General features: G+C 26.9%; 1 protein-coding gene across 1 annotated transcript; it reads left to right on the top strand.

Annotated features, from left to right (window-relative positions):
- The first annotated feature begins 9,429 nt into the window (after nt 1-9,429).
- Nucleotides 9,430-13,053, top strand: LOC105845403 (uncharacterized). Its single transcript, XM_065807464.1, has one exon. The coding sequence runs from the start codon at nt 12,033-12,035 to the stop codon at nt 12,681-12,683; it is 651 nt and encodes a 216-aa protein (XP_065663536.1). The 5' UTR covers nt 9,430-12,032; the 3' UTR covers nt 12,684-13,053.
- The last annotated feature ends 2,675 nt before the right edge of the window (nt 13,054-15,728 follow it).

The following is a 15,728-nucleotide window of genomic DNA, read 5'->3' as shown; positions in this document are numbered from 1 at the left end:
TTTAAATATAATTAGCTTTAAGTTGTTGGAAATTATTAAAATAAGATGAGTATGTATAATATATAATTATAAAAGTATATACAAATGATTAGTTGTTTGTTTATTTACAATAATATTGTAAATAATAACCATTTAAATTGTCAATATTGACAGTATTAGTAATTGAGTCTAAGTTAAGTGCTAATAGTGGACTTAATCTAAACTCAGTGTTAACAGAAATATAAAAAATTTTATGTGTAAATTAAATATTAAATTTTAAATGTTAAAAAATATTAAAATTTTCACGTGTAAGTCAAAGCCATAAAGGTACATAATAGTGTTATAACTACTGATAATCAAGAAAAAGCAAACACTCTTGATTAATTTTTTGCTTCGGTTTTTATTCAACAAGATTCATCTGAAGCTTTGGTACTTTTATTATTCAGAAAAATCTGATTAGTTTAAACACACACAAATTAGTTGGCCCTGATAATGTTTTAATGCAAACATTATTCCATTATTCAAGGAGAGCAAAAAATTAGATCTTGTTGATTATAGACTGGCTTAATTATCATTAATTGTTTGCAAAATTATTGTTGAATTGATGCAAAGCTTTTTCGTCAGGCCGTACTCATAGAGTGGTGATTGGAGATTGTAAGTTGAAAGATGGTTACTAGTGGAGTACTTGATTAATGAATTACGTATTAAAGGTTTTTAAAGACATTAAATTATATGCATCAAAATTTTGTATATATATATGAAGACCTCAGTGGAAAAACCGGCGTTGTCACATTTAAAAAGTATTAAGAAAGTATTTATTGATCATTAATAAAAGTCTTTATTTAAAGCAAATGAAATTAAGCAATTTAAAAAAATTTGTATTATAGTTATTTTATTTTAAATTTATTCAAAAAAAAACATTTTGTAATTTTTTATACAAAAATTTTTATCTCTTTGCTTTAAATAAAGACATTTATTAATGATCAACAAATACTTTCTCAATACTTTTTAAATGTGACTACGCCGGTTTTTCCACTGAGGTCTTCATATATATATATATATATATATATATATATATATATATATATATATATATATATATATATATATATATATATATATATATATATATATATATATATATATATATATGTATATATATATATATATATATATATATATATATATATATATATTATATATATATATATATATATATATATATATATATATATATATATATATATATATATATATATATATATATATATATATATATATATATATATATATATATATATATATATATATATATATATATATATATATATATATATATGGAGGGGCACTTCTCGAAATACAATGAGAGGGGAGGCAAATACTTAAAAAGCACCGACTGCTTTCTTAAAAAAAAAAAGTCATCAAACTAAAAATCATCCAACTGAAATGCTTCACGGTTCAGGGTATACAAATTGTATATTTAACGCCTTTACTATAGGAATAATATATATATATATATATATATATATATATATATATATATATATATATATATATATATATATATATATATATATATATATATATATATATATATATATAGTGTTTATGTTACTGCTACCCGCAGTACCAGGAGTTAGCTAAATGCTAATGTTTATAATATAATATAATTTAAATTGCAAATCTGACTTTCATGTGTTACCAAAATCTTCAGGCAAGTAGTAAAAATTCAATTTTGATACATTTAGTGTACGTTACAGTTTATATTTATATTTTAGATCGTTACGGGACTGCGATAACGCTCCTAATAGTTGTTAATTGAACACTCTATATTTGTATATTCAATAATGGATAACATCCAGTTTGATTGTTCTCTTAAAAACATACTTACAAGGGGAAAAACAAATTATAATATCAAATTAGAAGAAAAAATAGAAAGTTTTATAAAAAGAGTTCATTCGAAAACTTATTTCTTTCTAAAAAAAGAACAAAACAATGAAACAAACGATAACTTTGGTTTTAAATCAAAACTAACACTCCCTCAATGTACCGAGCTTAACGACTTTGAAAAAGACCTTTTAAATTTAGTAAAATTTATCAAATTTAAAAACACAAACAATCAAGTTCAAACAAAAATAAAAAAAGATATTCTTAAAATTGTAGCCAGGAAAGGAGTTCATGCATTTGCTGATAAAACCAATAACCTATATAAAATGTCTGCTAAAAGTCACAATAAATTGATGAACGAAAAAGTTACAAAAACCTATAAAAAAGCACCAGATAATTAAGAAAAATCAGTCAACTTTGAAGCCAACCAAATAGCCTTAAAATTAAATTTGAGTAACCTAATAACACACCTAGCACAATCTCCAGAATTTATTACCTTGAAAGATCATAAAGAAAATTTCAAATCAAAACCTACCTACCTGGGTTAATGAAACCCAGCAAAAAGTGAAATAATAAGAATCTTAATCATTACTAACACATTCTTGAGAAATAGCCTACAAGTAAACCAATAGAAAAACACCACTGAAGTTATTAATTGGTTAAACGGCATCGCAGACAAAAATAGTTGCTTCTTTATCTTATTCGACATCAATAAATTTTATCCATCTATAACTAACTAAATATTTAATAAAGCCGTTTCATTTGCAAAACAACACGCCACAATGATAGACGACCAACTTAGAATCATAAAACATAGACCAAATCCCTCCTCTACTTCAATAATAACGTGAGGATAAAAAAACTAAATCATGCAAGTTTTGATGTAACAATAGGCAGTACGATAGCGCTAAAATTTGAGAACTTATAGGGATCTACATACTTAACGAACTATCCAATATAATTATAAAAACCGATATAGGGCTTTACCGTGATGATGGCTTGTTGATAATACGTAATTTTAACGGCCAAGAAATGGAACGAATGCGAAAAAACATAATCCAAAAGTTTAAAGATATAGGATTTTAATTAGATATAAAAATAACTCTTAAATCAGTTAACTTCCTTGATGTCACCTTTTGGTTTAGCCCAAAACACCCATAAGCCTTTCAAAAAACCTAACGATAATCTTTAATATATTCACACATCTTCTAATCACCCATCACAAATTATCAAACACCTACTTCAATATGCAACATACTTTCGCAAAATTTCTCAAACGTTTTATTTAACCAATCTAAAAACGAATATGAACAAGCGCTAAAAAAATAGCGGATATAAAAACTAGTCCCTTAAAAATCAGATCAAAAAAATTGTAAACGCAATATCATATGGTTCGACCCCCTATTTAGCAAAAACATCTCCACTAATGTTGCTAAAATGCTTTTAAATTTGCTAGAAAAAAACTTCCCTAAAACACACAAACTTCACAAAATCTCAAACAGAAACACTGTAAAGATAAGCTAGAGCTGCACTGAAAATATCAAAAAAATTATAAAAAACCAAAAGAAAAAAATTATCTTTCCATGAATTGAAAATAATGACCGAAAATGCAATTGTGAAATTAAAACAGAATGCCCCCTGAATGGTAAGTGCAAATCCTTAAACATTATATACAAATGCATGATCGCAGCTAAAAACCAACCTAACAAAGTTTATTTTGGATTAACGGATGATGAATGGAAAACCAGGTATAACAACATATATTAATATGGTATATTCTGATCTATGTACCCCCCTACTCAAATATTTCCAAAAGGTGCCCACTATGTTTATATGAGAAATTTGCTATTATGTTGTATCCAAAACCTGAGGAACTGCTAAATAAAAGGACAAAAATTATATCAAAGTATTGCTACAAAAACAAATTCTTCTTAAAAAATTGCAAAACTTGCTACACACCTAACTAACAACTAAAAATAACTCTAAAATTTCTCTACTTCATATATCACTAGGCTAACTAATAAATTACTCACACACACACACATCTGTTGCAATATATTTCATAATATTATTTATATTTTTGTATCAATTTTAAATTTTATATATTTTTAATATATAAATAATGTACATTATCACATAAATGAAAATTTTTAAACAACCATAAAAACATTTAAATATTCCACAACTATTTGCTAACGAAAAATGAATTAATAATAACATTAACCTAACTACTTAACAATTTCGTCCCGTAACGATCTAAACTATAAATATAAACCGTAACGTCTAGTAAACTTATCGTAGAAAAATTAAATTATTATTACCTGCCTGAAGACTTTGGTAACACATGAAACTCAGAGTTGCAATTTAAACTATATTATATTATAAACATTAGCATTTAGCTAATTCCTGGTACTGCGGATAACAATAACATATATACTATAAAGCTCTAGTTTATCTATTGAGCACTCTTTTAATTATACAATATATTTTGACAATATAAAGACATTTTCTTTATTCATATATATAACTTACGTGTGTGTGTATATATATGTATATATATATATATATATATATATATATATATATATATATATATATATATATATATATATATATATATATATATATATATATATATATATATATATATTATATATATATATATATATATATATATATATATATATATATATATATATATATATATATATATATATATATATATATATATATACAGTCACGGACAAAAGTTTGGAAACACTGTAATTTTTAGTGATTTTTTAGGATATTTCATTGCAAATTACCTAGGCACCCGTAAATCATTATATTGATGCTTGCATGATATTAAAGTAATTGGCTATTTGATAATACGTGTTAAAGTTGATCGTATAAACAAAGTAATTAAGGCAAATTTGGATTTTATTACCCCCTGCAATTCATAAAAGTAAGAATAATTTTGTGTCGCTTTAAATAAATTTGTTGTTATATTTTATTTATTTAGCTTTGTAGAAAAGTGAGTGATAATAAGCTGTTGCTAGCTGTCGCTAGCTGTTGCTATGTGTAAAATAAGTTAATGACTGCAGTAATAATGAATTAAATTACTGTAATTGTAACTGTAATTGCTTACCTGTATACAGGTGTGTAATTCAGGTATACAGTACAGTACATCTAATGTTAAAATTATTACTGTCTGTAAATACTGAACTAACTTAGGCAAACATAATTACTGTTCATTTCTGTTTTTATATTATATCAATTTATTCTTTTTTTTATTACAGGATGGGTAAGAAATAAGAGCTGAAAGTTACTCAACGAGCCCAGGTGGAAATATTGCGATCCGAAGGCAAGTCATTTAGAGCAATCGGGCAGATCTTAAATATATCACCTGGTACAGCCTGTAAAACATTTAAACGGATCCATGACACTAAAACGTATTCATCACGCCCTCGCTTTGGCCGACCAAGGAGAACTACAGTGCAAGATGATCGTGTGATTCATAGGATTGCTGTATGCACGCCTCGTGCAACGTCTGGGTTCATAAGAAGTAGACAACCGGAAAGCTGCAGAAACATGAGCTACAAAACTATTCGAAGAAGATTATCTGAAAAAGGTTTGAAAAGCTGCAGACCAGCAAGAAAGCCAAAGCTGTCATTAAAAAACATTAAAGGTCGATTGCAACTTTGTGGGAAATACAAGGGCTGGTCCGAGCATGGTTGGGAACGAGTTAGGTTTAGCGATGAGTCAACGTTCACACAATTTACTTCCTATGCACCAAAAGTTTGGCGTTCAGCACTAATGAGGTACAATAGCAAGTACGTGTTGCCCACTGTCAAACAACCAAAGAAGCTGATGATCTGAGGAACAATACCAATGTTTGGCCGTGCAGGTCTCTGGGATATGCCAGACGGAACTACCATTAATGGCAATGTTTACTTAGGTATTTTAAAAAAAAAATTGTCTAATTTTATGGAAATATATGGAACCACAGTCTTTCAACATGATAGGGCGCCATGCCATGGTACTAAAGCAGTGAAACAGTGGCTTACATCATCAGGTTTTGAAATCTTGGGACTATGGCCAGGTAACTCGCCTGATCTAAATCCCATTGAAAATGTGTGGTACACTATGAAGAGAAAAGTGGCAGAAAGCAATCCAACCTCTCAGGCTGATCTCCTGGAAAAATTCAAGCAAGCCTGGACATCGGATATCACCGAAGATTACTGTCGTTCACTAATTCATTCAACGCCTCGTCGTATAACAGCTGTATTAAAAAATCGTGGCGGCCATACAAAATACTAAATAATTTAAATAAACTACTTTATTTTTGTGCAATATGAACTATTTTTAGTCTATCAGCTATGGTGGATATTGTTACTTTTATTTTCTTTATATTATTACACATTTGCTATTTTTCACTTGAATAAAAGAATGCGTTTTGCAATTTTTTTATGTGTTTCCAAACTTTTGTCCGTGACTGTATATATATTTATATGAAAGGGCAATTCTAAAAATATAATGAGGAAGGGGGCGAATACTTAAAAAGTACCGACTGTTTTCTTAAAAAAAAAGGTCCTTGAAACTAAAAATCATTCAATTGAAATGCTTCAAATACCCAACTAGATGTCTATATTCCTTAAAAAACCAACTATAACTTGAAAATCTCCTTATTTTTTTGTTGCAATTGTGGTGAAATAACATTTTATTACAAAAATGAGTTATGGTACCTTTTTAAAGACTACTTACCAACATAACTTTGGCATGATGGTTTAATGGTATATACCAACATAAGTCATTGGCTTCACAAATATGCTGTAACTCTTGTTCCGTTACAACGAGTATAGTTAAAAAAAATAAGTCTTTAGTTTTGGCTGTTCCAATGGTATGGAGTAGACATAAACAGATGCAGAATTTTTTAGTGGTTGTGCTAACTTCTTGTCATTGGGCAAACTCCAAACATATATATTTTTATACTGATATCAAGTAGAGATTTTTTGCAAAAAATTGCAATGATTAGAATATAAAAAAGTTTTTTGTCCCTTGCCCTAAATGCAATAGCAACAAGTCGATAAAGCATTTTTTTACTATTCTAAACTTAAACTTTTTATTCAACAAAGCATTTTAAATTTTATTGCATAATCTTTTAGCGTTCAAAACGTTTGAGCATAAAAAATTTGTAATCCCCTCAAATTGACGAGGTTAAAAACTTTATATAGTCATAACTTTTGAACACTATAAAATTATGCATTAAAATTTAAAATTTATGAATATAAATTTAGTCGAAAGTAGTAAAAAAATATTTCATCAACTTGTGGCTCTCATGTTTGAAGCAGGGGGAAAAATTTTGGTCATTTTTTGTAACAAGAGGCAAATTTTTGAATTGCAATTTTTTAAAAAGTATTTTTATTTGACATAAGTGTAAAAATATAAATGTTTTAAGTTTGATCCATGAGTAAAAGTTAGATCTCGACCACTAAAAAAATTCTTCCACATTTGGATGGTTTACCTGTTCCTACTTTGCCACAAAGTTATGAATTAGAAGCAGAAAATTAAGTCAGAAATGAAGTAGAAATAGAAGAAAAAAAAGAAAAAACAAACTCTCCACATCAAATGTTCCTGATTTTATGTTTATATATGATTTTGTTAATGATCTGGACTTGTCACATGATCTGAACAAGATCTGGACAAGATATCATTAGTATTAGATATGTTAGGTCTGGGCTTGTCACAGGAAAAAACAGAACTTCTAGCGTCAAAACTAAAGCAGAGGAATTTTCTCCAACTGGATATCAAAGTTTCAGACATTACAGAAAATAGCATCAAAATATGCCTTTTTTTCTAAAAGAATTGTAACATAGTTGTTTTCATTGATGTCTTTCGATTAATCTATTGTCTCAATATAAACAACAATCGAACTTATAAAAAAAGTTCATAAGTTCATCTGAGCTAAGCTTGAAAACTGTATTACTACACATAAGGCCGGCACGAAAGTCAGTCGGCAAATGTAGACCCTTTACGCAAGTCAGTCGGCAAATTTAGACTGTCTTTCGGAAAGTTTAAAAAAACAAGGACTTTTTTTTTTGTTTAGTTGGTAAATATTGTAATGGCACACACCTATGCCCCCCTCCTCCATGTGACACCTTACTGCACAATGAAAACCGTCTTCTTTTTGTTCCTATTAGTCATGCAGCTTAGATAAAAAATGCTTATATAAACATGAAAACTCTTATCAACTCAATCAGTTACAATGAACACTAATAAAATTTTTGTAGTGAACTAAAAGTAGAATTATATATCATAAAAACAAACATACACATGCATACAAACCTCTATTAAAAGAAATAAAAGTGCTGAACATTTATCAAATTAATATTTATGCTAATATACTATTTATGCTAAAATACAAAATGGGATTAGTTCCTTCACAATGGACAGAAAACTTCTTACATTCAATTACCAATAAGTTTAACACAAAGTAACTTTATCGTACCCCGAAAAAAAAAAAAAACTCTTAATTCTCTATCTCTTATCGCGGCCCCTATTTTTATAACAAATTAATTCCGAAATACACCTTGATTACTCTTCTTGACAAATTATTTTCTTTAAAATTAAAACTTAAAAACCTTGTTCTTAATATAGGAAATTACATAGAATTGCTCTAGTTCACATGATGAATCAAATTTTGAACTAAAACAATCTACGACGTGAGAAAAGTCGGATTTATATATATATATGTAGAGTTACACGCGGTTAATAAAGTAAATCTCTTTTTAAAAAATCACAATTAAATTTTTTTTTTCTTTTTACTATAAGTATATATTTTTAAATAACTTAAAAAGATAATGAAAGAATAAAAAAATAAATAAAAAAAGCTATTTATAGATTTTAAAGTAGGAGGAAAAGCGTTCAATTTGATTTAAGAAAAAGTTCTTTATCTAAAAAATATTAAAAATAAATAGATAAAAAAAAAAATACACACTCAAATCATAATACAACTATAAAAAAAAAAAAAAAATTTATCACAATAATATTTAAAATATTTGTGCATAAGAATCACAATGATAAGACTTATTCAGTCTTCTACGAGTTCCTTATAACAATATAATCTATCTTAATGTCTTTCATAATGTATTCAACTATTGCTTCCTAATTTTAAAATAATTTTATTTTATTCTTTTAATTTATTCGTATTTTTCAACTGAGTGTTATTTTTTCTGTTTTTTGTTATATATATTTTAGCAGTATTTAGTTAAATATAATCTTTTGAAACGGAAGTATATTTTGCTTAAATTATGATGTGAAAAAATTGTAACTAATATGTAGTTGTGAAAATATATACATATATATATATATATATATATATATATATATAAAAGTTATTGCTATACTCTTAGGAATGCAATTATAGAATGCTTCTGCTTTTTGTGTATGTAGGACAGGCAGAAGTTCTCATTTCATAATAGAAAACTGCGTTGCAAGCATTACATAAAAGAAGACTGGTTTGCAGAAACGCATTTATTATTCCTCATGTTAAGTACAAATGTTTTCTTTTACGTAAATCAGAATTCCTCCAACTCGTTTATTAGTTTGTATCTCGGACAAAACTCATTCTGAACCTGAAAGATGGAAAATATAAGTATTTTAAAACTTATTTAAAGTAATCCAAAATTTAATCAGGCAAGTTATATTTAGTTTGTTTTCATTTTCTTCTTAAGAAAAAAAAATAATTTATTATAATAAAGTTTTGTTTTTAAGTGTGCGTTTATATTAAACAACTAAAATGATATAAAAAGTTAATCAACTTACAACTAGACTTCTTGTACCTAGTTGTGGAACTGTTAGTGATGGACAGGAGAAAAGGTTGTAAGATATTTCTGTAATGGAACAAGGATATCAGGATTGTTCGAATGAAGCTATGCTTGCAGATTCCTGTTAGTTTGTGTGTGGGAATGCTCCAGAACTAGCATACAAAAGGAAAGCAAAAAGATCAAGACCTTGTGATACCCCATAGTTATTTTTTTTACCTGATAGCTTGATGATCATGATTTTTTTTGTTTAAAATTGTAGAATATATCTGTAAAAAAAAAAAAAATTAAATATTATTAGAATATGTAAAATATTTATCGCATTGCTCTGTTGCAAATGAACTGAAATATGAATTTATTGTTATTAAATATCTCAGAAACTAGAGCTAATAAAATGTTTTGTTGTCATTTTTTTTTCTCTACTTGAATGCTTTCCATTATACGCAAACATCTCATTACTTAAAGACTTTACATTATTCTTAAGTATTTAATACATTTTTTAAATAAGGAAAAAAAAATCTATAATGTAAATTATGAGATAAAATGATGGTACATTAGATGAAATTTTCAACTAATCATGCAGGGAAAACTGGATACACTTTTGACCCGGAGAGATAATCAGTCATCCTGATGCTAAAACATAATTGGTTTTAGTTGATGTGTAGAACCTGCTAAATCTTTGTTTTTAAAAAGGTTTGTTCACATTTTTTCGTAGAGTAAAAAAATTTAAAGCAAACAATTTTTTTAGTTAGTTTTTAAATGTTTTGAAACTATTATTAAAACAGTTCAAGACATTTAAAGTTCAAAACATTCAAATAATAAAGTTTCTAATTACGATCTCTAACAGAGTTTGTATTTTTTTAACAACTCATTGCATTTTTACTTGATAAGTTTTACTTGAATGACCACTGTCAGCAGAGTAGCTGAAGCCAATTTTCTAATTTAAATTCATAATGTATTACGCGATACAACTTTAGAACATCCTAGTTTAAAACCTGGATGAAACTGGAGTACTCACAGGGCAGCGTGTGAGTAAACTCATTAAGAAAGGACAGCATCCCGTAGGTTTTGCGGCAGCAAGTAAAGATTATGAAACAGAAGGTAATCATAAATAGAACTAATCGTGCTTTATCGTCTGTTTGAAACTTTCCTTGGTATAGCTTCAAAAAAAGGTCAACGGTACAAAGTACTCAGATACTCAAAAAAAAATTATTTATCCTGCTGGCTCAATGACAGCTAGTAATTTTGAGAATATGTGAGAACACGTTGCTCAGTACTTTCATTACTTTGTATAAAAAAAATCTAGCTGATTAAGTTAGCTACAATTTTTACTTATAGATAAAATTGTTAGTATTTTTGACATCCGCATATTTTTATGCTAGTCTGGGATAAAGCTACTTCTATAAATATTGTATCGGTGTTTAATTCCATAGGATAATGACACTTTAATAAATATATTTACAAATGAAGATTATTTATCGTCTTATCTAATAGATCTAGTAGAGACTGCTAAAGTAAATATTCCAAAAGCATCTCAAAATAGTAACAACCTTTTTGTCATATAAATTTTGGTTAAACGACTCAAATTGCTAATCTTAGCATAAACATGTAATTAAGTTTCTCTATCCTCGAACAGTATTCTCGAAAGTTTGTGGTGGTATTTATCTTTTTTGAATTCATAAAAACTCAAATGTTTGGTGGTTGCTAAGGTGTCGTTAGGAAAATTTTTTTATACTGTCATCTACTAAATTGCTATTAGAACTTTTGATGCGCATTGTTGAGGCCATATTTGGAGTTCCATCTCGAACATTTGAGTTCGAAAAAAATTTCTCGAAGCAACAATGCAGGAAGAATTGATGCAGACTAATAATGGTAGAAAACGTAAAACTATATCTATGATAACTTATTGTCTAGGAAATAAGTATCTATGATACTTATTTCCTTGACAATAAATACTGTTGGGTGTACTCTTTTTTATTTAGTACTTATTTCCTAAAAAATGAGTATTTCTTGACGGAGTTATTATACCGGTAATATTCCAAAAAAATTATTTGACGGGAAATATTTATAAACAGATCGATATCTTTGCCGTCTGCATTATTTATTCGTATTTTGTTGATAAACATGCATTTTATTTATGTATATTTATATATCTTTGGCTGATATAGCTATTTTTTAACAGATATATGTTTTATAGTATATAATATATGCTTTAACAGTTATATTCTGTATAGATGATTTAGTTCTATATATATTTTTAGTATGTTCTTGGACAATATACGTTTTAAAAATTGATGACCATTAAATTTCAAATATTTATTCAATGTATTATATAAGAAATCAAGAGTCAATCAAGAAAAAGTAATGTTTGCTTTAGTTGCTGACTATAAATCTTCTGAAAGCAGTTCCAGCTCTGAAAATGAAGAAATTGAACGTCCTACCAAGTTACCACTTCCTTCTTTATCTGATCTTGTAAAATTAGGTGAAAAAAGTTCTTCTACTGACCTTCAAAAAAGAAAACTTATAAACAACTCAGTGTATATGAACCCATATTTAAAAGCAGAAGAAGAAAGTTTGTCTAAGCTTTCAAAACACGGACCTTTAGTAGATATAAAACCAGAAGTAAAGAAAGAGAAACATTTTTCAAAGAAGAAAAACAAACTAAAGTTGTGTGCTTATTTTTTCAAACATGGAACTTGTAAGTTTGCAGATCAATGTAAATTTTTACACAGCTTACAAAATAATTTAGAAACAGAAAAAAATAAAGCAAGTTTTCCTGAAGCTTCCCTGTCAAAAGAAACCACAGTTTCTAAGAAGTCTATAGAAAAATCATCCAAAATTAAAAATATAGCATTTTTGGAGAACGCTGAGTTAGCAAATGTTACCAATATATCTGAAACAGATGATTCCTTATGGGAAAATAAAAAAACGCAAAAAAAAAAAAGAGTTGGACTGACAGATAATATTGTTCCACCAAAAAAAGCTTTAAAGGCATATAAAATGACTCAACAATAGTTTCTGAATTATTTTTTTAGTTTTGTTTAAGATTAAAAAGTTGATTAATAAGTATTTATGGTCTGCTCTGACAAAAAAAAAATTCTATAAATAATTAGCATAACATTCATATATTCATGTTTCATGTTGTTCTTCTATATCTGAATTCAGTTTTTAAACAAGTCTCTGTAAGTAAATGACAAGATAAAAAAAATATTTTATTGATATATAGATTGTTTATAAATGTGTGTTTATATATATTTACTGTTTTTATTATTTTACTTCATTTATTTTATTTTTTTGTTTTATCAACTGAATTATTTAGGGATAGGTGAACTGAGTGTATATACATTGACTGGTTTAGCCATAGATATAGTGGAGTTTAAATACATAGACTGAAGGTTTTAGTTACCGTAGGCAATCAGAATTCAGAATTTTTCATTTTAAGAAATATGGTGCACAAAAAATATATTATACATATTATCCATGGTATGTATGTATATCCAATGTATGTATGTATTAAATTTACATTTATACATTGGATAATATGTAGATTGGATTTAATTTTCTAATTTATTTTGTGCATTTTAATTCTTAAGATAAAAAATTCTGAATTCTGACTGTAGATATATATATATATATATATATATATATATATATATATATATATATATATATATATATATATATATATATATATTTATATATATATATATATATATTTATATATATATATACCTACATACATACAAATATTAATCTTTGCATACTTAGCCTTGAATAAAATGTCATAAATACATACATTAACTTATATATAACATATATATATATATATATATATATATATATATATATATATATATATATATATATATATATATATATATATATATATATATATATATATATATATATATATATATATATAACATATATATATATATATGTGTGTGTGTGTGTGTGTGTGTGTGTGTGTGTGTGTGTGTGTGTGTGTGTGTGTGTGTGTGTGTGTATATATATTCGTGCTCTTCACCACATACGTCAATGTCTCACCAAAGAAGAAGCTAACACAATTGCTTGTGGCATTGTTAACTCTCAACTTGACTATTAAAACAGTCTTTTATCAGATTTTTACAAAAAAAAATCTTAAAAATCTCAAAACGTACTTAAAATAGCTTATCTTGCATTGTCTCTTATTCTCCTTTCCATTTAAAATCTTTTTGTAGACTTTCAAAAACTTATAGAAAACTTTCTCAGTGCTTCTGAATTACTTCGTCACTATTGTGATTGTTGTAAATAATGGCACTTTATTCTCTAATTATTATTATTAGTATTATTATTATTACTATTATAATGTATATATATATATATATATATATATATATATATATATATATATATATATATATATAAATATAGGGGCTATTTTAGGAAAATAAATTAGGCGGCAGTTCCACTTGATCCAGCATCTGCGGTAAGGAAGTTTGTTGTACATAGGCTTTTTTTTTGCAAAAAAAACAAACAATATTTGCAGTAAAAAAAAGGTCCTTAATATCTGAATGTATTTGGCTCTCAAATGTCATGCAAATACATGTCGAAAATAGTCTAGAATAGCTCCGGATATATATATATATATATATATATATATATATATATATATATAGCAGTTATTTAGAGTTATAAAAAGACAATCTTTGGACAATGCTTTTGTCTTTGGTAAAATTTTTGATAAATTCTCATATGCAACAAAATAGTTCAAATGTTTAATGCATTCAATGTTAAACTCATTAATTTAAATTATGGTACATCAAACTTATTTTTTATAATTGTGTAGTTTAAGTACAAATCAGGGATGCGGAGTCCCAAAAAGGACTCCGGATTTGAAAGTCACAAAAAGATAACTTTATCCTAGTTTTTGGTATCCAGGAGCTCTAAAAATATAAGTAAATTTATGGACTACTGATAGGAAAAAAATTAAGACTTTTAGGTTAGAGGAACAATCATTTTTTGAGTCCGGAGTCCTTAGGTATAATGGCGGCAAGGACTCCGGGACTCCAGGACTCCGGGCTTAAAAACAATAAGTTTCAAGTCATTAAATCTCATGAATTTTTTTATTATAGCAGATAATAAGTCAACAAACATGTTTAGAGCTTCTGAACACTACAGACTTGGAAAAAGTAGAGATATAAAGCTGTAGTCCTTTTTGGGACTCCGCATCCCTGGTACAAATGTAAGTTTAAATAAGTTTTTGCTACTTTAGCTTAAAGTTGTTTAGTGTGAATTTTACAGTATTTTTGTTAAAAAGATTTTTTTGTCCAAGTAGGACTTTTTGGTTTTTAAAAACAAAAACTTGTTACAAATTTGTTTCATAACCTCCTTTGATCAAAATAGTTTTAATATGGTTTCCTTATAATCTTTTTTACAATCTTTTTTAAAATCTCTAATTTATGAAATTTAAAAGTTTTATTTATGTTTTTTATTTTAAAGAAAAGAGCATAAATAGCAATTATATATATATATATATATATATATATATATATATATATATATATATATATATATATATATATATATTGTAGGAATTGTGTTATATATATATTAAATTCTCCATCCATTACCACACGAAGGACTCGGTCAAGAACACGATGTTGACAACAAATGAATTGTGATTCTTTCAGTTTCTTTTTAGTGAAACTTTTTTGTAGCAAACTGACAATCCCATTCTTTCTTGCAGTGTTTACATTTGTAGTGTCTACTACAATCATCTTTATACTCTTCCATAAATTTTATTTGTTGAGAATAGCTTTTTTTTTTTTTTTTTTTATTCTGATTCACTCCTAACAAGGCTGAAAGCAACCACTATTAAGTTGGGAGTTACTAGAAAAAATGAATAGAGTTATAGGGCAAGAAAATGGTTGACAAAAGACTTAAAAAATTGAAGGTTGTATAAGTCAAAAAAACATGAAGATGGGAGAGAGTTCCAAAAGGTTTAGGTGTGGGTAAAAAAAACTAGACGATTAAAAGTTTTTAGAGTCTGCAGGGACAGATGCAGTTAAAGAATGAGAC

The sequence above is a fragment of the Hydra vulgaris genome, chromosome 10 (genome assembly GCF_038396675.1).
Source record: "Hydra vulgaris chromosome 10, alternate assembly HydraT2T_AEP".
In the NCBI taxonomy this organism is placed as follows: domain Eukaryota; kingdom Metazoa; phylum Cnidaria; class Hydrozoa; order Anthoathecata; family Hydridae; genus Hydra; species Hydra vulgaris.
This window is presented reverse-complemented; position numbering and strand designations above follow the sequence as displayed.

Coding starts and splice junctions, on each gene's coding strand:
- LOC105845403 (XM_065807464.1), top strand. CDS start 12,033: ATGTTTGCTTTAGTTGCTGACTATAAATCTTCTGAAAGCAGTTCCAGC.